This window comes from Delphinus delphis, chromosome 7, assembly GCF_949987515.2.
Source record: "Delphinus delphis chromosome 7, mDelDel1.2, whole genome shotgun sequence".
Classification (NCBI taxonomy): Eukaryota; Metazoa; Chordata; class Mammalia; order Artiodactyla; family Delphinidae; genus Delphinus; species Delphinus delphis.
This window is the reverse complement of record NC_082689.1, coordinates 15,824,508-15,848,219: the sequence shown is the minus strand read 5'-3', so window position 1 is coordinate 15,848,219 and position 23,712 is coordinate 15,824,508. Positions and strand designations below refer to the sequence as shown.

The 23,712-nt window shown below is 46.3% G+C and overlaps 1 protein-coding gene across 2 annotated transcripts in view; it reads right to left on the bottom strand.

The window, feature by feature from the left end:
• PAX3 (paired box 3) overlaps positions 1 to 23,238 on the bottom strand; it is a 94,018-nt gene extending 70,780 nt beyond the window's left edge. The window contains exons 1-4 of one of the 2 annotated variants that reach the window (XM_060015512.1): positions 23,154 to 23,238; positions 21,688 to 21,923; positions 20,186 to 20,315; positions 18,855 to 18,989 (exon numbers count right to left, since the gene is read on the bottom strand). In XM_060015512.1, coding sequence (XP_059871495.1) covers positions 18,855 to 18,989; positions 20,186 to 20,315; positions 21,688 to 21,923; positions 23,154 to 23,238 — 586 coding nt within the window. The remainder of the gene's footprint in view (positions 1 to 18,854; positions 18,990 to 20,185; positions 20,316 to 21,687; positions 21,924 to 23,153) is intronic. The other variant, XM_060015514.1, reaches the window with a different exon arrangement.
• Between the last annotated feature and the right edge of the window lie 474 nt (positions 23,239 to 23,712).

Below are 23,712 nucleotides of genomic sequence, written 5' to 3'. Positions count from 1 at the left end.
AAATTGCCATGTGCTCTGCAAGTGAATTTGGAGTTTGGTGGGGTTTGCTTTGGTTTGGTTTCCAGGGAAATTACCTTTGTAATCTTAATGTGAGAAAGAGACGTCACAAAGGACTTATGAAATAAAATATACAGAATCCTTAGCGTTTGAAGAATGTTTGGAATAAGTACTCTCTAGAACATGTTCTGCTCTGCTGGTTCCTCTCCTGGCAAAGAGCAACAGTTTCAATTTCTCCAGATTCTAAAGGGATATTTTTAATCTCAAACATCCAAACTGAATTGTACAACAAAGTCTTTAAGTATTATTAATATAAATACTTTTAGTGGAATGTATATTTACTTTATATTATAGAATGTCATTCTACAGTTTAGTTTTAGCGTTTGTTGATTTCATTTTCTTTAATTTGTATAAATTTACATTAACACTGATTTTTTAGAAACAATTACAAAACTGTTTTGTAATTGAACAATTACAAAAATAATCATAATGGTACTCTACCTATAAATAAAAAAACACTTCTTTTAATAGGAGCATGGAAAACAGTAAATGTCTTACCACTAGAAAGTTAGTGCCCTTCCAAAGTGTTCAAATTACTTTAATCAGCAAATGTAACCTCATGAATAAAGCTTTAAAAAGTCTACTTTTGCTACTCTATAGTGGAAATGTTATTAAAATATCCAAGATGTCTCACTATTTTAACCTGAAGCATATGTATTTTTGCATTCCCTAAAATATTTTAATGTTTTTATATAGTTAAACAGAATAACAACTCTTCTTCAAATCTCAACTAGCACTTCCCTAAGAAAACATGAAAAAAAAATAAGCAAAGGAAATCAAATACTCAGATCGACTACTGCTCACCACCCCAAACTTGGCAAAGCGTTATAAATGCCTGCCATTTTAAAAGTTATACTGTTATCTTGCTACTCAAACTATATTAAACAAATGAATGCCCTAACTCTCACAAATTCGACTTCTTCATACCTGTTGGAACCCAATTTATGTGGAGTATAAGTCAGACGTCTGCTTATGGATACGGAAAGGGAGTCAATAACTTAAATTGTTTTGATTTGTGTGGAGTTACTCAACAAAAATTCTAATGTTGACCAAAAGGAGCTGAGATCAGATTTCTTCTTTAATCTATAGGTCAAGTAGTGACTTTCTCAATCTTATCAAATAAAAATTTTAATTTGCCATTCAAAGTTCAAAATTGCAATACATTTGATCTGAGTACAGGATAATCACTAAAAAAAATAGAAACAAACTCTTTCATATGGTAAACAGTAGTACTTATTATTCTGAATGTATAAAGGGGTATAGTTTCTCTTCCTGATGTTCTCATTTTATAATGTTCTGCTTCTATTTTTAAAGATTGGTAGATATTTTTTCAGAATTTGCTTACAAAATCTGTTTGTTTAAGATAAAGAAAACTACAACAAAATTTAAGCCACAGATATCAGATACATAAGAAAAATTATACATGCATATATTAGATTGGGTATTTTAGATGCTCTAAAAATTCCTCAAACAAAAAATGACTTTTCACAATACATTTTACATTGTTAATTTTATCGTTTAGTCTTTGTAATTAAGGACTGTAGCATTTGAACCATTCTCTATTCTCAGAATATATATTAAAAACTTGATATGTAGTAGATGTTGACTTCTGAAATAATTTTCCGCCACAAAACTAAATAAGCGAGGGGAAAACTTTATTAAAATCTTCCCTTGTTAGGCTACGACATCTTGCTTTGAGTTGTTTCCAATGTAACGAAAAATATTTCTTACATTCTCCTCAAGTTTCTAAAATTCTTCATAAAAAAGTCCTTGAAAAAACAATAAAAGTTTTCAGATTTGAAAATATCTCCCATTTAATCTTTACAAGTTTTCTCACAAACTCTGTTTTGAGTGGAAATTTTTGATTGATTCAAATATGATTTTTTTATTTGTAAGTGTATATTGCATGTATTTTAACTCAGAGGCAAAAAAAAAGCAAATCTTGTTTATCCAATTGGGTTTCTGAGAACTACTAGTGAGGGAGCTAATTTAAGTTTAAGATATGACAGCAGAATCCGATTAAGTGAATGCACCATTGTCTGATTCTCTCTCTCCTCAAGCCCAGACAGTTCCTAGCTTTGACTTCATCAGTTGCCAGAAATCTCGTGTGTTCCTCTCTGGGCACAGGAAAAAATGTCTAGGCACAGATGATTTGAAAGAAGGAATGTTACCGTCCTGCTTAAGCAACTCCAACTTAAGGAGAAGTTCTCTAACCAGTACCCCCAGGCCTTTCCAGCCTCATCTGGAAGCCACAGCTATGACAAGAGGTACAAAAAAGCATGCATTTCCCCTGTGTGGATGGGGAAAAGCCAGGGTGCCTACCTGTTCAATGGCGCAGCAAGTCCCCACCCTCACTCTTCCGGCACCTAAGGGCATCCTTCCCCCCAGAGATAAGACAAGTAAGAGTTGCTCACCTCCTGAGACATCGAGGGGCCACCAGGGGCCTCTCCATTCTTGCCCCGATTCCCCAACTGCCTGGAGGCCCCACTGTTTCCTCAAACAGCTGCCTGGGGCTTCCCAATGTCTACCAAGAGCTGGACTTGGCCGCAGCTGCCACAACCTGCCAGAGCTGGGAGAGACTGTTGCCTTCACCTGGCCAACGCTTCCATTTTTCAAAGGAAGAGAGAATGAGGTCTGGAGAGGGAAAGCAACCTGGTCACAATGATAGTTTCAGAGACCTACAAGAAACATCTAAAAATTGCCTAATACAACCTTTACAGCTGAGGGGACCAAGGCCCCCCAGAATTAGGGTCTTACCCACCTGCCTGTAACCAGTAAGTGGATGGAGGTTCCTCAGCTTCTCATGAGGAGTTGGTCCATGATCCCTCTAAGGGGCTCCTTGCAAGGACTGAGGGTCACGTGGGTAAATTCTCAGCAGCTCTGGATTGCCAGACCCAGACTTTGGCTCCATAAGTAAACAAGATAAGGCATAAGAAACGAGGAGGTATCCTAGAAACTCTAAAGTCCAAGATACAAGTGGAGGGTAACTGAGTATCAGTATTATTATTATATCCTTATGCTCTCACACACAGCTGTGCCAGGCCCATACTCCATGCACAGGGAGCCCATGTGTCTTAGCCTCTACCTTCCCCACCCTAAACTGAATGAGGACAAGGGTAGATGCATTTCTGTGGGACCTGAAGCTTTTATCATTTAGGGGTCCCTGGAAGGGATACACACAGGTGAGGGGCCCTGGAACTGAAGGTTCCTCAGCTCTATGGTAAACCCACCTCTGCCCAGGACTCCTCTTTCATCCTCCACTTGAGAGGGCCTGGGGGAGATGTGGGCTGTTTCTAGATGCTTGTATCTACTGTCATTACCTAATACTTACAAAACATCAATCAAGTCTAACTGCCAACTATGGGGGCTCAGCAGGAATTCAAGATCATGAGAGTCCACAAACACAGCAGGCTGTTTCTGAACCCCATATATCACAGGTGGGATAAATGCCAGCTGTCCCTCTGGGACCCTCGTGGCTTACATTCTCCAAAGCAATGTGTTTCTGAGGCTCTCCAGGACCCTAGCGCTGAGAGTCCAGGAGCCTCTGGCCTTCCAGAAGCTCTCCTAGCCAGTAGACCCATCATGGATGCCCCTTGGGCCCTACTCTTTCTGAAGAGGAGAACCTCACTTCTTCTGACTTCTGACAATGGTCCAGGCACCATTAGAAGCATGAAAATTCAGATCAGATATCTGCTCCTGAGAATCAGAGGCAAGATGGGCCCCAAAGTGCCCTCCCTGTCTATGGCTCTAAGCCAGAACAGAGGCTGTATGTCCTTCCTCTGGCCCTGCTTTTTGCCAAGAAACCCAAAGGACACAAGCCAAGTCCCTTCCCTGGCATCCAGGAAGTGTGGAAAATCCACCTACAGGAGAAATGCTCTTGGTGCCCACCTGCCTCTGCCTCCCCCAGATAGCTCAATGGGGTACCACGCCCTGGAAGGCCGTGCTCACCAACAAAGAGCTTCCTCATAGCAGAGCTAGTCCTGCCCATTCACAGCGAAGTTGGGATCTGCTGGAGTACGATTTGCGGGGCAACAGAAACCTATACCTTGCCCCAACCAAAAAGCTTTCCTACATGGGTACCTGGAATTCTGCCATTGGGGAGTCATTCCTCCGTGCCAGGCAATTGCTCCCAGGGCCCTTTTGGAAACTGCGTCCTTAGGAAGGGCAATTGGTCGAGTCAATGTGAATGAGGTAGAGCTCGGTGGAAGCAATGGTATGTGTGTGTGGAGCTGGAGTGCACAAGGGGAGGGTAAGCCAGGTAGAAGCAGGACGGGGGTTGGGGAGACAGGAAAGAAGAGAGAACAGCAGCTGAGACTGCCCTCTTTTCACCCAAGGTCAGCCCATAGAGTCCTTTGTGAAAAGAAAGTGAGAGAAACATTTTCACAGGGTTTGGGAACGGAAGATTGGGGGCAGGGAGATGATCAAACATCCCTGTACAAAACCCAAACTTGTTCCGGTAACATCATTTCCTATAAACTACTACAGTCTGAGTGACCGTCTCCTAAAGTTTTTCCAAAAGGATTTTCCAAGTACCAGAAATATCGATGTGAAAGATAATCATTGTCTTCCCTAATGAATTTAATTTGAGCTTTCAATTTTAAAAATAAATAAGTAAAAAGGATTCATTTCAGGGGAAAAAAATCATTACTTTAAACAAGTAACATTAAATCATAGTACTTCAATAAAACGATGAAAGTTCGCCAGCCAGCAAAGATTCAGACCAAATTCGGCTCTCTATGTCATTTGTATTTTGTAGTAAGGAGAGTGTTGCTCTCCTTATCTGCCCCAGGTATGTGTTAGTACTCCACCGGGAAGGCAAGCCTGTATAGTGGCCATTGGTTTCAATTTGTCTAAAAAGGACAAACCACTTGACACAGAGCTGTGCCAAGGAATGAGTACTTGACCTACACAAGATCTGTTTGTCTCCACACCCACTTCTTGAGCCTCTGATGAAAACGAGATGAGGTGGCCTTCCCAGCTCCCAGCTGGCTTTGTACTCAGGACGCCCCGAGAAACCCTAGCTGACACTTTCCACAGGCAGGAAGAAGACAGACAGAAGTTGAGGCCCAAAAAGTTCACTGACAAAAGCCCGGAAGCTAATTCAAAACAAGCCAGGCCTTGAGTTTGCACCCTGGCCTTCTACCTGGAGCTGATTCCCTGTAGAATGGGGGACATTCCACGACCCAGGCACCCCTCTTGCCCCTGCACTCTTAAGCCAGGCTCCTTGTAGTTTCTAACCTGTTGCTAAATGGGAATTTAGTGCTCCGTTTGCCTTCTTCTTTCAGACAAAAATTCAGCAGTATTCAGAGCTTGGCAGGGCCAGTGACCACAAGCAGACATTGGCTTCTGGGAAGAAGCTATAGAAGTTGCCTTTCTACTGCCCTCTGATAAAAGTTTCTTGCATGCGTACAAGTGCCGATGTGTCCCATCTGCGTAAAAGTCAAGCAAATCGACCACCTGGAAAGTTTCCACCCTGGAGAGCTTCCCAAATCATATTCTGCCCTGGCATATTGCAGGTTCCCTGGATGCTCTGTGAGGAGACCCAGTTTATTCGCTCGACCTCCTGAAATGGACTCCCAGCCCCCTTTAGAAATGGTCTGAGAGGATTTTATGTCTTAAAAATTTCCAACATATAACCAATAATTCCAGACACTGAGATCCCATTCACTTGGGAATCATACAACGGAAAGTTGAAGTGTTTCCCCAGATGAATTCATGGGTCTCTTTTTATTTTAAAAAGTTACAAATCTAAAAATCAGAAGAGAAGGGGCAGCTCTCCCACCGGAACCCCTGCTCCCTGACGCTGAGCCAGTTCCCCAGAGAACGCCTCAGCCTGCTTCCTCCTTCACCTGTGTGATGAGAACAATGTGAGGATGTGTTGAGAATCTAAAGAGTGGTTGTTCTGCTGATGCGGACCTGAAAACCACTGATTTTATGTGGTCGAAATTTCTGTTGAGAACCTCACAGCAACCTGACAAATCACAATCTTCCTCATTGGGATTAATCCTCCCAAGACCCTCCTTCCTACGTGGAGAGCTGCATACTTTTGCAGGTAGTAATCAGATGTCACAAATTATGGGCCTGATTCAATCCAAATTATGCACAGAGCCAGGAGAGGGAGGAAAAAAAGCTGCTTTTCATTCTTCTCAGCTCTTTGCAGATGCTCTAAATGCCAGGCCTGTTTACATCCCCACTGACTCCTCTGGAGTTCCGTAAGGCAGTCAGAGGGGAAACAGAAAGAGAACCAGGGTTCCCAGCTGGCTGTTTCTATCGAAGCACAGACAAAAGTTCTAGCATTAGGAAAACACACCTTCCTGCCTTGTGTCTGGCTGAATAGTGCTACATGCTGTGGGGCTGGCTGCAGGAACAGTCAAGAAAGAAGACTTGTTTTTGTTTTCCTGTTATTTTGAAAAAAAAGAATCAAGATTTTGATTTTCAAAAATAAATCCCTAGCCCCTAACTTGTTCTCCTGTTTCCAAAAGGCCCAGTCCTAAGAAGGAATGACTTGAAATATTGACTTTAAAATATGTATTGGTGGGCTGCCCTGGTGGCACAGTGGTTGAGAGTCCGCCTGCCGATGCAGGGGATGCGGGTTCGTGCCCCGGTCCGGGAAGATCCTACATGCCGCGGAGCGGCTGGGCCCCTGAGCCATAGCCGCCGGGCCTGCGCGTCTGGAGCCTGTGCTCCGCAACGGGAGAGGCCACAACAGTGAGAGGCCCGCGTACCGCAAAAAAAAAAAAATATGTGTGTGTGTGTGTGTGTGTGTGTGTGTATTGGTGTTCACATCTCCAGTTTTCTCAGGAGGCTTTGGAGAGTGTTGTTTTCTCATATAGTTGGAGCCCAGTTCTTTCTGGTTCATTCCACAGACTTGAACTTCCAGCTTAGGGAAGCCAGGTACTCAGCAGCATCAACAACTGAATTCCTGAGCACCAGATATAAGGGGAAATGGGCTGAAATGATCTGAGGGAGGCAAGCTATGTGCAAAGACATAAAAAGTCTTCTGTGCCTAGAAGGGAATGGATACATACCCCTTAAAAGTTCGTAAAATCAAAAACTAACCTTTACCAAACTCAAGAAACCCCTAGAGAATCAGGCCAGCACTTTTCAAATATCAGAAATACAAGACCATGTTTTATTAGACATAATCTGCTTTCTTACTAGTTCAAACCTAACTTGGTAACCCTGAAAGACAATTTCTCTTTTGTAACTAAACAATCAGAATAAGTTGTCTCTGAATTGTTCTACAAACTATCCATAATTTTTCCAGCGCAGAAAGAAAAATAAGAATGCTTAACATAAGTGTACCATTTTTGATGGAGGCGAAGTGAAGTAAACAGTAGATAAGAAAAAAAGAATAAAAAGGGGAACCAACAAGTCAAAGCAAAAAGCTTTCCTTGGATTTAGAGAATGTTACATTTGGAGAAATATCAAAATATTGGAGGAATTTCCTAAGCAGAAATTTCAAAACCTATGCTCCTACCTACGTACAGTGGTAGAAGGAAGTGTCTCTTTTTTCTTGTACAAGTGGCCACAGGCAAACACACACACACTCCATGTTTAGGGAGCATTCCTTCACCATTTGTTCTCAATGCAGAACCCAAATTCCCCCAAAGCTATCAAAATCACAAATGCCGTTCCCTTTGTCTCTACCACAGAGGAATTATTTTACAAATAAAGTCACACATGTGCCAAATGGTGCTGTTGGATTGGAAACACTCTAAATGCTGTTAAGTAAATCATCGCTTGCCAGTAGGATGGAATACTATGCAGCTATATAAACAGGCTGAGGAGACCCTCAGTCTGATGAGGAGTGATTGCAGAGATATATTCTAAGGTGGAAAAAAAAAAGCAAAGCGCAGAACAGTTTCTGCAGTGGGCTACCATTTGTGCAAACAAACAGGAGAGAATATTTTTAAGAGAGAAATACAATTGCTTGTTTATGCAGACTCTCTAGAAAGACAGCCAAGATACTGAGGGTCCTGAGTGGGAAGAAGACTTGTCACTGTACGCTCTTTTCTATATTTTGAATTATGTACAGAGTGTAGGTTTTACCTGGTCAAAAATAAATATGATTTAAAAATACAATCTGACAACACATGTATTTTTCACTTGAGGGGGTGGACGTGAGGGCAATCCTCGGAATAAAAGAACGCTTTCGTTTTTTAGGCTAAGAGTTGGCCCCCATAATCCAGGAGTCCCCTTGCCTCTAAAAGCTTTCAGGGGGCTAGCACAGTCCAGAAGGAAGGCCCAGGGCTCACCAGCGAATTTTTATCAATTCACTGGGGGTCGACCGGCCAAGGAGCCGGGCTGCCCGCTGAGACGCCTAAGCCGTGACAGCTGCGTAAACTGGCGGTGCCCCAGCCTGACCTATTTCAGAGACAGGTCAGCCCAGTGCATGCAGGGATAAGAAAACAACCTTCCTTCTCTCCAGTGGCTGCACTCCAGCAGGAGAACCACAGGGCAGGAGCTCTCCAGCCCCCCGCAAGTCTTACAAGCCAGGCTACTTTCTTTTTACCCTCGCATTGCACCCTACTCATACAAAAGTCCCAAGCTTTGGGGGCTGGATAGAGAGGGAAACTGAATAGAGAGGTCATTGAAATGTATCCTCCAGCTTAACAAACGCTATTTTGGAAAGTTTCCTTAATATTTCTGAACTCCAATTTTAAAGGAGAGGGATTAAGAAGAATCATGCAGAAAGAAAGAAGAATGCACACGATATCACGTGCGGAGCCATAAAGACATTTAAGAACAAGGAAGCAGGCTGGAGAAGGGACGCAATGAGAAATTACACAAACACAATTCCACAAAATGAAGGATTGCACCAGGATTTCAGGAATAAGAACGCATGTGTGAGATCCATTTTCAAAAAGCAACTTATTTGTCAGTCCAGTGGAGGAAAAAAATCTTGTGCAAATACACAAACAAAACAAAGTTTGATTTGGAAGAGTTTTAAACAGCCAAGTTAGTCTAAGAGAGAAAAGTAAACTACAGAACGGGAGAAAAAGTAATTAAGAAATATCTTTTGACATCTCGGCAAATGGTTTTCAAATTTTATTATTTTTCAAACTATTAAATCAATATAGTCTATTACATTAAAGAGCTTCTTATAAACTCAATTTTCTGGAATCAGTGAAAGTGAATTTTTTGGTGTGTGCATGTATGTGTGTTGGTCTTCATTGTTGCTCCTAAGCCTGAATTAAGCTTTTATTTGCCCTTGGGCAGAGCCCATCTGCCAGTAGGCTAGTCACTTTCTGCATGTTCAGAGGGCTTTTTTCCGCACAAGATTTTGAGTTTTCCTGTGAGATAGGTGTAACTTGCACATAACTTGCATCTTCTCATTTTATTCTCATATCCCCCTGGGAAATTGGTATAATGTGCTCTCATCTTACCAGACATCAGAACTCAAGGGGCTCACACCCAAAATGTGCTGTTCTCAATTTTAGAGCAAAATCAGTGATGCAAGACAGACTACTTTTACCTTGGGTGCTATGCTCTTATAAGGCAAGCAAAGACATGAAAAAGGACTTTGGGGTGTGTTTAAGTCAGACAAGAAACATTCATTTGTATTAGTGAACTTCAGTCAGGAAACCAGCCAAGTGGGGATTCATAAAGAAGGAACCTGTTGCTTTTCTTATAATAAAATGAATTGGACCAATTAATTTTCTTTAGTTCAGGTTAAGCTCAACCATGGTAATTGGGAGACACACACACACACACACACACACACACACACACCCCTACCCTGTGGCCAAGATTTTCTTAATCTTGATAATATGTTTGAATACTGGAAGAATTTTAAAATATGTGTTTGAAGACAGACTCTATGAGTCTATAATTGTTTAAAAACAAGATTTTTTTTCAAAAAGAAGATAGACCCTATAAAGGAAACAAAAATGATGTTAATACCCCCAGACAATGCCGAAGTAAGTTAATGCCTATATTAGGGTTTGCCAAAAAAAAAAAAAGATAAAAGATATGAGGGGTATAGTGGCTGTACTCTTAGTTTATCTGTGTACCTATAAAAATCACAAGCCTACAAATGTAGGCTTTCTGTTAAAAATGTAAATTTGTATGTGACCATACAAGTATTGACTATGAAAGTATACAAAAACCAACTCCATGTTGCTAGATAAATTGCACACAGCCATTAACTTTCCTTTCTTAGCTATTCTACCCTAACTTACTTATTGTTTGCATGTAATGACATAAAGCCAAGTACATTTAATTCTGTAGTTGTTTCCAGAAATATGCCTACCATCTGATTATAAATTTTTTTAAAATTTACATTTAAGCTTCCTTAAAACTATACTATTTGAATTCTCAATATGATCCTGGAAATTTTTAATGCTGAAAAATCAGTGGTATTTCCTCTCCCTCAATCCTATGTTAGTCAGCCAAGAAGAGTCTCCCATCCTTGTCACAAAGCATTTTGATCATCTATTTTAAAATAGAATCCAATGGAATCGGATCCAGAATGAGTGGGAAATTGCTCCTCGAATCAAGAGTTTATATTAATATGCTATTGTAGGTACAGTAAAGCTGGCCAAATAAAAATACATAAAAATCAAATCACTAAATGGGTTTAAGGAGACAAATACATGGCTAGTTTGTTATTGCCTGTCATGAGTTCTAGTTTGTATTACTGGGGAAGATTCATTCCCCAATCACTGCAGTAAGAAGGTGGACATAAAAACTCAGACTACTTACTTTGATTGAGTTGCTTCACTGCAAAGAGAAGGGGTTCTTTGTTGTTTGGGATTTTTTCAACTTAAAATCCTGCAGCTAAAGTTTAAATGCTACGAACTTCGTTATATGCAATGTGCAAGGTAAAACTCTTTCTCAGGATTTTTTTTTCCAGGAGAAATGTGCACCAAATCAAATTTGAAATGTTACACCATTGTTCTTTATTAAAATACAACTACTTCTTTAAAGAAAAGTGGCCATTTCCAGGGCAGAAATTATCTGTTAGTCTCTTCTCAGTTTTTATCAGGAAGGAAGGAAAACAGACATTGAAGATATGAATTCATAAGGCTTTTACTGCTCAAGTGTCTTCAACAACTATTTTCCATGGTCTTCATAGCTCCCTTTGACGATGGTGAAGCTTCTAACTCATCTCTCTTAAATAAACGTTTTATAACGTTAACGGCCATTTCGATAACTGCTCATTTTCCAGTTACAAACTGGAAAGTACATATATTCTATTCCTTTGAGACCATCACAGAAATGTGGGGGAAGCTTTCTAAAAGGAGAGACGTCCCAATTTCAGCAAAAGTTCAACACTGTTGGAGCTCAGCATTTGTCCCAACACTGCAAGATAGAGCTGAAAGCTGAGCTGTGCCACTCTCTACCCAAGACTGGCATGAACGGGGCGAGAAAACCTTTCCCAGCGGAGCAGAGGATGGTCCTCTGTTCTCACTTTGGTGTGCATCTTCCAAGAGAGTGGCAACTTCTGAAACTCCTTTTCACTTTCTCTGATCACAGTTCCCCACTGAGGCAGCCAGTGCTTTTTTTTTTTTTTTAACAATAATACCAAGTATTTATTTTTTCCAGCCTTACTGAGATATAATTGACCTAGCCCGTTATTGAGTCAGTAATTCTGCCTCGGTACTGACATCAGACCCCACTCAGAGTGTGACTCTGCTGCCCCCCTGGCAGTATATGAATACATAGCCTGATATCTAAGGGGGGAAAGTCACTTTAACTCCACATGTAAATGAAACATGAAATATACATGGAAAATGCAGCAAAGAACTCTCTAGCACTGCATCTGGACCCAGGGCAAGGTAGTCATAATAGATCTGCACTGACTCACACTTCCAGTTTAATCTGTTTCAGGCAGTTGTCCCACACTGCAATGACTGGGACTATGTCAAAGGACATTTGAGCACAGATAGATTATTAACTAATTGGGAGATTATAATACAAAATGTTAGAAAATACCCACTAATGATTCTGACTCTGTATGTCAAGATTCATCTTGTTCAAGAGTGAATAAGAGGACTTGCCTTGTGGCGCAGGGGTTAAGAATCCGCCTGCCAATGCAGGGGACACGGGTTCAAACCCTGGTCCGGGAAGATCCCACATGCCGCGGACCAGCTAAGCCCGTGCGCCACAACTACTGAGCCTGCGCTCTAGAGCCCGCGAGCCACAACTACTGAGCCCACGTGCCTAGAGCCCGTACTCTGCAACAAGAGAAGCCACGGCAGTGAGAAGCCCGCGCACCGCGAGGAAGAGTAGCCCCCGCTCGCCGCAACTAGAGAAAGCCCGTGCACAGCAGAGAAGACCCAATGCAGCCAAAAATAAATAGATAAAATAAATAAATTTATATAAAAAAGAGTGAATAAGAGTAAAATAAAATAAATGAAATAAAAATAAAACCCTAAGCACAGTTATTTAGTAGTGAAATGAACACAGAGAAAGGGATTCAGAAAATCCCGCACACAGGCAGATCTATGATGCTCAGTTGAATATTCAAAACTGAATCTGGCATAAATTTCACAACCTCAGAGTGACTTGTTGGAATTTGCAAATTAAGCACAGAGATGGTATTTCCAAAAGAGTCTTTGCATGCATTTTAGCTCTCATAATAAAAGAAAAATCTATCCAAATATATTGAACTCTTAAACAAAACAAAACAAAAAAAGCCTAACAGTTCATCGAAAAATCAACAGCCAAAAAAGTCATAAAATTATTCAAAGAAATATTTTTCCTAGCATTCAACAGCAGTGTTGAATATGAATTGGTAAGCTGTGCTGTTACCTCAAATTCTCATGACTCTAGAAAGTGTAACCTACAGGAGAAATAAATCCTTGTGTGTGTGTGTGTGTGTGTGTGTGTGTGTGTGTGCAACTGGGTATAGTTTACTGCCAACATAACTCATAGTGACCGACTTATAAATAAACTTTAACTATACACACAAACACATATCTGCTCCTACATTGTAGGAGGTTTAAAAATATACACGGGACTCATCTAACCATCCATAAACACAAAAATTGTGAAAACATATGTAGAGAAATGCAGTCAATCTAACTCCCAGTTTCCTGTGTATTTAATTGTTCTCCAGCTAGTTTTACACAAAACTCTGACATCTTGCCTTTACGTCATTCCAGCTTGGCAGGTAACTTCAGTAAAACTTCCATATTTAGAAATTTAGTGACATTCAGGATCTTAGCTTCCATGCCTCTCGTCACCTCCCCCAAACGAGAACTTATTTGATGATAAGTTCACCATCTTAGCCTAAGTTCTAAACAAGAAATCACCATAGGATAATTAAAAACACCCCATGAATCTCTTCTCTGCAAACTTAGGACACGTAACTGGTTTCGGTTCCTATTTCTTAAAGAGAATTCAGTCAATCCTCCTTAGAGGTTTCAGAGGAAAAGAAGGATTTTCCAAGACAGATAAGTTGAAATGATCCCGCTTTGATCTCAGTGGTTAAGAATCCCTCACAATGGAAGATGGCCACTGAGAGGCCAGGATCCCGGCCTTTTAATGCGCAACAATGGTATCAACAAACAGCTACTTAATCAATATTTGGCCAGAGCTGCTGAAAACTTCCTTTTCAGATTTTAATTCCTAGTTGTAAAACAACCCCAGAGCAGCCAGTGAGATAAGGCATTAAACTGACTGCTTAATTGCCTTTTACTGTCTTGTTAGTTATATATGTACATTCTTAATGGTTCTTTAATCTTTATTTACCCACATAAATAAGTTACCTGCCATAGGACTCCACCGAACTGAACCAACCTTCTCTGCCCCAGCCCTGGCCAAACTCTCTCACCGTTTATTGCTGCTGTTGAGGCTTTTAATATTCATTGGCTACTTATGTACGTACAATGTGAGCATATAACCTCATAATTAGGAAGGAATTTTTTTCCCCTTAAAATATATGTATTCATGAATGTTGAACCTGAGTTCGGTGGCAACGCTCGTATTCACCTGATTAATTTCCGCATATTCCACTCCCTGAACTGACGCGCACTTGCTGGTTCCACCTCACCGCGCCGCTGGCTTTTACTGCACAGCCCTGGGGACTCTTAAATGACCCTTCAGTAATTATTACCCACGTGAAGCCCCTACGTCCCCGCTCCGGTGCTATCAACAAGCAAATCAAACTTCAAAATAAACATACAATTTCAAGCATTAGTTAGAAAATCTGCATGTTTTCAATAAGGCTAGAAAGTGAGCCCACAGCAGTCAACCAAACAGAACAAACCCTCGAAAAATAAAACCACGATCCGAACTCGGGTCTTTCCTTTTAAATCGGGCCAACAGGAAAGTCGTTACCGTTATCTCCTTGAAAAGAACACAGCGAGGTGTTTTAATTTAATTCAAGTTTTGATATTTCCAATACATTTCTAAACGGGTGATATTTCCTTGTTGAGTATTGTAAGGGCTTCAGATAACATGAAATTTACCCCAAAGACCAGAGACGACATTGGGGTCAAATTCGTGATTCTGACAAATGGACTCGGAGAGTGGGCCGTCCACTTTAATAAAGGTTCCGATGCCACAAACCTAAGATCTTATAGCCCGTGATTTTAATCTGTGGGAAAGTTCCTCCCTCCCCCGCCCCCGCCTGTTCCCCCCGCCCCCCCCTCGCCCTTTGCCTCGCGCCAAAACGTCCTTCCCTGCTAACTTGAAGGCTGGGGGGGTCCGGGGGGGAGGGCGGGTGAGGGAAGAAACGGCCTTCCGCTCCCCTCGATGTCAGTAGCACTCCAGTTAATGATAAAATGTTCTTTTCATGATTCCACTGGAAACGAAATAGTTCCAGGACTTTTAAAACTTCTGTACGTTTTTAATTGCTTTATCTTATGTCCCGCTGAAAAGTTGATGTCGTCCTCGTTAATTTTAGAAAAGCTCCTAAGTTTACAAACTCATGCAAAACTTTTGTCACCTTTACTTTCTCAAATTAAAAAAAGAAAAAAAGCACTGTTTTTCAAAAACATCAAATTGAAAGGGAGCGTTAAAAAAAAAAAAAAAAAGGAGGGTAAGCTCCGACCTACCTATGCTTGGGGTCTCTTGGCTCAATCTTTGAAATTGTTGCAAAGCTCCCACGCTCACTGGTGATTCTTAAAAGGGGTAAAGTCCTATGAAAGTGTATCTCCAGCCCCAATCAAAACATCAATTTGGCAATCTGGCCTCTCTCCCCCTGCACTCCCGAGCTGCCACTTCAAAGCCGCAGCAACAAGTCAGTAATTGTAACTTTGCATCTAAATATTTAAGCGAGAGTCTTGCAGTCGCGTGTCCATTTACAGTCCTCATCTGTGCTCTAATTCCATTACGGCACAAAGCAAAAATGTTTCCCAAAACTCACAAACAGGAAAAGCGTCACCCTGCTGCTGCTGCCGCTGGAGGAGGAGTTGATGAAGGAGCAGTTTCTATTGATTAGTCACTGCTTTTGTGTTAAGGGCTTTCTTTAAAATAAGAAAAAAAATGGGGGAGGTTGCAGAAATTTCACTAATGTGAGCCTCAGGCAAGGAAGGGGGAAAAAAGAGGAGAAGAAGAGGGCGGGGGAGGCGGGCTGTGTCTAGATGAAAGTGAGAAGGACATAAAGGAGGCAATTGAGTCGGCTGCAGCCCGGCGAGCTAAGCTTCGAGCCGGCCGGAGCTCAGGGGAGGGGGCGGCGCGGCGCTTTGGCGCAGGGCGCAGGAGTGGGGGCCGGCCCATTGTGGCGGCGCCCGCGGGCCAGCTCCGCAGCGCCGGGGGAGGAACAGAGACGCCTATTGAATGGCCGCAGCGCGGGCAGTGCCCACAGCCCCAGTTGCTGCGACCGGGGCTAGGTTCCTACCGCTGCGCCTGCTCGACTCTTGGGGAGAGGAATGGTGTGTGGGGAGGGGGGTGGGGGTGTGGGGAGATGAGGAGGGTGCTGGGGGATGTTCCTGGCTGCCCTACCCTCTCCTTCCACCCTGGCAAAAGAGCTGGAAGCAAAGATCCAGAAGTGGCGCACAGCGTCTACTGCGCGCCTAGGGCGCACGGGCCTGAGCGCCCCGCGTCGACCCGAAGCGCTGCTCTTGCACTGGGCGAGGGACACGGCAAAGTTGGGAAGGTGAAAGAGGCCATCCAGAAGAAAGGACAAGACCCTGAAGAGAAAAACGAGGGCCGTTCTGACCTCTTTCAGGGTACCTCTTTCCCTGTGTCCCAGTCTCTGACAAGTAGAGAGAGGTACTCGGGAAAGCCAGTCTCAGAAACATCCGGCAGGCCGGAAAGGAAGCTGGAACCTCCAGAGAGAGCGAGCCGCCCTGATCATGACACCTACACGTCCCTCCTCAGCCGGGCTCCTCCTGCCCGGCCTGGGAGCTCAGAGCCGTTTATCAACATTCAGTCTATTTTCCAAGCGGGGCAGCCTGGGACTTTTGCAGCCAAAAGGATAGAGGGAATTTTATTTTATTTTTTTTAAGGTTTCTAAACTTCCCTTCAAACTCCACTCCACTCTGTCCTTTCTCTGGGCCCCTCTTGTCCTCCAGGGCTCATCTGGAAAGGGAGCTAGAGGCACTGAAGTGACTGGCACTGCATCTTCCCTGACAGCCCCAAATTAAATTAGACTTCAGCCCCCGAGGTGTGTGTATGTGTGTGTTTTCAGCGGTTCAGCCCCCTCTGGGGAGAATACTCTGATTTTGAAAATGGTAGCAATTGCCCTTGAATGGCAGCGGGCCCAGCTAGACGGCCCAAAAGACTAGAAACATTTTGTAGGTGAAATGGCCACTTTCTCCACGCTGGAAAGTCCATAAAACTTCCTGGCGCAGCAGCTATTGGGGCTCATTGAATAATTCATCCCTCATTGCAAGCCCATAATGTCTATTCTCGGGCCTTTGTGGGGCTGTTTTCTCTTCTTTTCTCCTTGAATTATAAAAAGGTTGCCTTCCTTTGTTCACATCAAGCTGCTGCGGGCCGGAGCTTTGTCTGGGCCGAGCTAAAGTGTGAGTTTCAATGGACTCTCCAGGCTTTGTCTCCCAAGTTCATCTCCAAGTGTAGATTGTGTAGAGAAGGCCTTCTTTGTAAAAGCTGGAAAAGTTGTACAAATGTTTGACCAGCTCATTTGGGGCGTTTTGTCTCCTGGGCCTCGGTTGCCGGTGCTGCGAGGGAGCTGTCGAGCTGCGGAGCAGACGCCACCAGCAACAAGTAGCAAAGCCTTGCCACCCTTCACCCCCCCTTCCCAAGCCTCTCCTACCCCTGGGCTCATTGCCCCGCTGCCTGCAGGGGCCCGTTAGGTTTGGGGTTGGCTGGTTTCTCGCCTTCCTCCCTCCCCAGCACCTCCGTGATGCATCTGGACCTAGAATAAAAGCTGCGGTCTCTTCTCAGAGACCAGGGCAGAAACGCACCCCTCCAAAAGGAAGGGCTTAAACCGAGTCCACGTGAGGCCCCTGCTTTAGAAGGAGGGCAGCAACAGCACATGTATCTCCCCTGCCCAACCCGCCGTGGGTTTTGGTGTCTTTTCTTGATTGTCTGTGTGTGTCGGGGCATCTAGGCACCTGTTTATCGCTGAAATCTGTGGTTCGGATACATAACATTGAAATCTGGGTCCCTTCGAGGTTGTGTACAGAGTTTGCATTGATTTGGAAAGCTGCCGCTCCGGAGGGCCAGCGGTCCGCCCCGGAGTTGAGCAATGGAGGTAAAAGAAGCGACCACTTTCCTGACCCACAGTCCTACCCTGGATGCCACCGGCTGAGGGCTCAGACCCAGCCGGTCGAAGTGGGTGATCGCTCCAAGCCCACCTGGAGAGCCGCCTGCCCTTCTAGGGCAGCTCAAAAGTCAACTCAGCCCAACGAAGTCCCGGCCTCGGGCGAGGGAAGGCCACGCATGGGGGAGGGGGGCACCGGGCAACTCCCGGCCCTTTGCGCTTTGGAGGAGGTGCAACCATCCCCAAGGCCAAAAGTGCTGAGACGCAAAACGGCTGAGACTCTCCTGCTGCCGTGAACCCTTCCAGGTTCAACTCCTACGGGGTTGGCTTTCTTTTGTGGGAGTGGGCGTACCTTTGGAGTCTGAAGACAACCCGCCGGCTGCACTTATGACTCCGCGGGGGAGATTCCCTCTTGAGGCTGACAGATCGCAGCCAACAAGAAGACAATGGTCCGCACCCCTGGGCGGAGAAAGGGTGCCGGCACTGCAGGCCCAAGAACCCAGACCCCCTCGGTTTGTAACCCAGAGCTTAGGCTTGTTTTACTTCCCAGACACGCACAGCTCAAACCCTACCGCATTTGAAAACCGATTTAAAACAAACAAAAAAACAGCCAACTTACAGATATACATTTATAAGGCAATCAGTGTGGTGGGACCCCACTGCCTTAAAGAGTTTTGAGTCTCTCTCTCTCTTGTCCTCGTTCCCGTCCCTCTCCCTCTCTCCCTCTCTGCGCCCCCCTCCTCTGATGTGGAAACCCCTTTGGAGACCCGGGCCTTTCCTAAGGGCAGAAAAAGTTCCTTTAACCTCCGGAGGCTCACGGACTGCCCCCTGCCTCACAACAGCTCAGAGACGCCCAGTCCCGTACCCCAGAGGGCAGCTGGGTGGCCCCGCACCCAGACTGCAATTTGCAGTTCTGCCTTCCGTGGGGCTGCGAGTGGTGTGGAGGAAAGGTTTAAAAATAGAAGAAAAAAAAAAGAAAAGAAAAGATTTTTGTGTTCACTGTAAGTGCGTCTCTGGTCTTTCACTTGAACGCTCTTACCCGGGTGCAGGGGATATGAGCGAGAAGGGGCCTTGACACGAGCGGGGCCGCGCCGCCCTCAGGACCCCAACGTCAAAGCGCGGAGTTTGGGGAGGCGCCGGCCCCCAGGGCGCCGCCCAGCGCGCCGCCGCTTACCTCGTTCGCTCAGGATGCCGTCGATGCTGTGTTTCGCCTTCTTCTCACTCTCCTCCGCCTCCTTCCTTTCCAGGTCGGCCTCCTCCTCCTCGCCTTTCCCGAATTTACTCCTCAGGATGCGGCTGATGGAACTCACTGGGGGCGGAAGGAGGAAGGGGGCGCTTACGACTGAGACGTGCAGGGCCGCGCTGCAAGGGGCCCCCCGGCCCCCAGTCGGGGTATGGGTGGGGGGGCCTCGAAGGCCTGCCCTAAACAGCTTGCTTCTGCCTCCTCCAGCGTCTTTGGGCATCCTCGTCCTTCTACACCCCCTCTCACCCTCCCATTCATACCCCCCATCGCATAATCGGCCTCTAGGAACAGCGAACCGGGAGCCTGGAAAGCTCGCACCTCCAGGTTAGGGCCGGGAACCGCGGTCTCGGTCCGCTCTCCCCAGTAGGAAGTTTCCCTCCCTAGACTCCACAGACGGGTCTCTAGATCTCCAATCTAAGAGATTTCTCCCGCCAGCCACACTGCACCGCCTCAACCTGAAGGCATTGCGCCCCGCGGTTCGCGGTAAAGGCAGGAAGAACCAGAGCGGACCCGTCCCCTGCAATTCAACGTTTTTCTTTTTTCTTTTCTTTCTTTTTTTTTTTTTTTTTTTGAGGCCATAAAGGGTTTAAATTTCAACTGCAGGATCGTTTCCTATTGTAAAAGTCAAAAGAAAATGCACTCTCTCCCATTTATTTTTTCCAGATTCCAGTCTGGTAAACAAATCCATGCTCCGAAATATCTCGTTCTCGCAGGGGGGAAAAGGGAGTTTCCTTTTAATTAAAAACAAACCCGCGCGCCCTCGCCCTCGCCCTCGCCTGCGCTCGCCCCTCTTCTCCCTCCGCCTCCCCCTGGCCGCCGGGGGCGCCGGATGGGCCCTGGGACTCTCGGGAAAAAATCCCGGCCGTTGCCGAAGCCTCCCCTCCTTGGCGCGCACGGTGAAGTCTCGGTTGGCGCGGCCCCATCTCCCTTCGGTTAGGATTACCAAAACATTTGTTTCTCTTTAAAAGGGAACATCAATATTAATAAACGCTTGGCCTCCGCCTCGCGTTTCCTGCCCTGCCTCTTCGACACAAATCCTCTTTGGGGAGCCCTCAGCGGCGGTCTCTCAACCCCAGGACAAGCAGCTCATCACTCCCTCCATAAAACGCCAAAAACGTCTAGCTCGTAAATATTTCAGAGCCCTGGGAGGGGCCGTCTTCCGATCGCCCAGATCGATCATTGGGGTGATGATGGTTCAGATGGCCTGCCCGGATAATAGCGACTGACGCCTCGCCCCAGGAAGACGTTAATGAGCCTGGTACCTGAGGGTACGGTGTTTCGGTCACAGACCGCGTCCTTGAGTAATTTGTCTCGAATTTCCCAGCTGAACATGCCTGGGTTCTCTCTTTTGTATTCCTCAATTTTCTTCTCCACGTCAGGCGTTGTCACCTGCTTTAAGAGAACAGGCAGGCAGGCGTTGGTACCCAGTCCTCTGGGCCAGACGTGGCGACCGCACCGCCTCGGGCCTGGAGGGACGCTCCTTCTTGCGCCCCCTGGGAAGGTCCCTCTGCTTAGCAAAAGGACCCTTGCTCTCTGAGGCTGTGTACTTTAGAAAGGGGCAGAGAGGAAACCATCCCACCCGGAAGCAGCCTGTGTACTCTTCTCCCCAGCTCAGCCCCTCAATCGGCTTAAAATAAGAAGAGGTATGACATATGGGAAGGGGTGTACTTTCTGATCCATGGAAATAAAGAAAGGCAACCCCTTACACTGAATCAACACGAAAACGAAACTAAAAAAGGAATGCTTGAAAGAGTAGCAGAAAACTCAAGTTAGATCTGCGACTTGGGCCTTTCCAAAGGAGCACAAGATTTTAGCTAAGGTGAAGACCAAAATGAAATCCAAAAGGTGAGTAGCCAGGTTTTTTAAAAATTAGAGAGGATAGCAAATATGGATAATTTTAGAGACTGACTCTTTTTTTCCCAATAAAAAGAGTTTCCAGAGATTCTTAGAGAGGTTGCAAAGGGGGCTGGCATGGCAGGAGGAGAGGCGGTTGTCTGGAAGTCTTCAGTTTACCAGAACCCTCCTTTGGGTTTTGCCCTGTGGCAACTAGAAAATTATATTGGATTTTCCCCACATCCAGAAGAAAAGGCAGACCGTATACAATCCCCTCCCACTCGGCCGTAGCCAGTGTGATTCTCTTTCCTTTTTTAAGGAGAACCAAAATAATTTGAGGATAGCACCAAAGTACCTTTTAAAAGCCAAGTCATTGGCTCATTACAAAGAAAACAAATCACCCTGGCTTTTGACTCCTTGAAGACAATTTGGACTGGAGGCGACTGGGGATGGGAGCTGGGAGAGAAACCATTAAAAGCCAAAAGTGGCTCCTTGGATTAGTTTTGGAAAAGGCAGTGCAGTGGCTGGGAGCTGGGACGATACTTGGGGAATAAACCAGCAACAGGTGGGCACATACAGCTTACACACTTTGGGTGTTTGCCTATTAAAATAATTTGATGGGGATTCCAGGACTCTGAGGCATAAAAAACAAATGCCTTATCACCTTTGCAGAAAGGCTGGAGTTTTTCCTTAGCATTCATCAAGGAGCGCCAGCTAAGACAGCACTCTAGCCACTTCCCTTCAACCCCCAATACACACACACACACACGCACGCACACGCACACGCACACGCACACACGCACACACCCCTTCTCAGATTTGGAAAAACTCCTCAGAAAGCCCCAGATGGCAGTCCTTGCCCCCTGCCCATTCTTCCCTAACTCGGGACACTGCAGGCAGGAGGCCTCCAGGGCCAGGACCACGCGCTCACCTTGGGCTTGCTGCCACCGATGGCGCCGGGACGGATGGAGCCCGTCTCCTGATATCTGCACAGGATCTTAGAGACGCAGCCGTGGGACACACGCAGCTGGCGGGAGATGACACAGGGCCGGATGCCGTGGTGGGCCATCTCCACGATCTTGTGACGGATGTGGTTGGGTAGCGGCCTGCCGTTGATAAATACACCGCCAAGTTGGTTGACCCGGCCCTGGCCGAGGGGGGTGGACACTGAGAGCAGAAGGCGAAGAGAGAGACACACAGAACGTCACTTCGGGAGACCAGAGAGCAGCCCAAAAGATGAACCCACCTAATTTCTCACTTCTCTGGCCCATCGCCATGTTACAGCCTCAACACTGAAACTGCTCCATTCAGGCTCCCAGCCCCAGACCCTGTTTCAACTACACTTGTTCAAATTATTAAGCAATTCAGGGGTACATAATCTTGTGTGAAGGGAACAACCAGGGCAAACTAACTCGCTCCAGTGAAACTGTCTTCCCTTTGGGCCCAGGAAAGGGGACAACTTGTGGGGGGAGACTCTGAGGCTGGAGCAGCCTCCTGACAGAAAGGTGTTCACCCAGGCCTTCTCGAAGTCACACGAAACCCTATCTAACTGAGGCAGCTTTCTTTCTAAGGCACTTGGAGAAGCTGACAGCCCTTCAGGTTTCTGGCTAAGAGGGCCGCAGCCAAAGGTCAAAGAGGGTCCTGAAAGCAAGCCTCAGGTGTCAGTGCGTGTCACCTGTTACACCTCGGGACAGAGGCGACAGACGGGTCTGCTCGCAGGTCCCCTCGCCTCCGCTGGTGCCCTGGATATTACATCCTACTCTGGACTGAGGGCCAAGGCTAGGCACCACCCGGTCAGCATCCCGGCTCGGGCGCCTCAACCTCGCAAATTGCCTAGAAAGTTTCGGGCTTGCAAATCCTCTTGCCTCCCTGGGATTCCAGAACCTTCAGGCTAACTGAAAGGCAGCTCCCCAAACAGGTTGTGGAAACTTCGAGATGCCGCTGGAGATGAATGGAATTCTAATTAATATATCAATTAATACTAAATTTTCCAAACTTTGCCGCGGCAAGAAATTCCTTCCGGAATTAACAAAAGTTTAGCAAACACGGGAGCAGCCGGGACAGTTTTGAGATCCTTCGGGTGGACAAAATGCTGAGAAGTCGCTTTCTGGTGCTCAGAAGCCGGCTGATCCTCTCCCCACCACGGCATTTCCAAAACAACAGAGGAAAGCGCAACGGCCCAGGAGCAGGCCTGACGGCCAAGCTCCGCGAGGACTTGAGAGAAGGGCGCTTCGTTTGCCCAGAGAAAATCGAGTCGAGGTCTCGCCCGACTGTTCCCTCCTGGGGCGGGGGTACCCCGGGAATGGGCTCCTGGACGCGCCTGTGGAGACCCGGGACTGGGTGGAGCAGCCCCGCCGCGGCCCCGGGGTTTTGGGCGGCGCTGAGGCCCTTTCTTACCTTCCAGCGGGAACCCGCTGCGCGGGTAGTTCTGCCCCGGGCCCGGCCGCATCATCCTGGGCACAGCTCCGGCCAGTGTGGTCATCCTGGGGACAGCGCCGCTTGGAAATTATATCCAGGTGAAGGCGAAATAGAATGACGAGAGAGGCGCTGGTGACCCTCGGCAACTCCCCCGAACGTGGAGAGCCCCTCCCCAAAAAGACTGGAGCGAGAGGAGGGACACGGGGAGGGGGTTGCTCGCTCCTAGTCCAAAGAGAGGCTCGAGGTGGAACCGGGGAAAGGGGCGGGCAGGGAGGGCCCAGAGTCCAGGATCCCGAGCCCAGGGCGGAAAAGTTTGGTGCGAAGCTGGGCGAGCGGCCCCGCGGCTGGGAGAGCTGGGGAGGGGGCTCTGAGCGCCGCGACGAACCGAAGGGGGGGCCGGGGGCGGTGCGCGGCCGGCCTGAGTCTCCTCCCGTCGTGACACCGAGTGCGGGGATCCGGGCTCGGGAGCATTTATTAGTTCTTTCACCCAAAGCTTGGTCAGGAGCCCTGAGCTGCGATTGGCCGACGGGGAGACCGT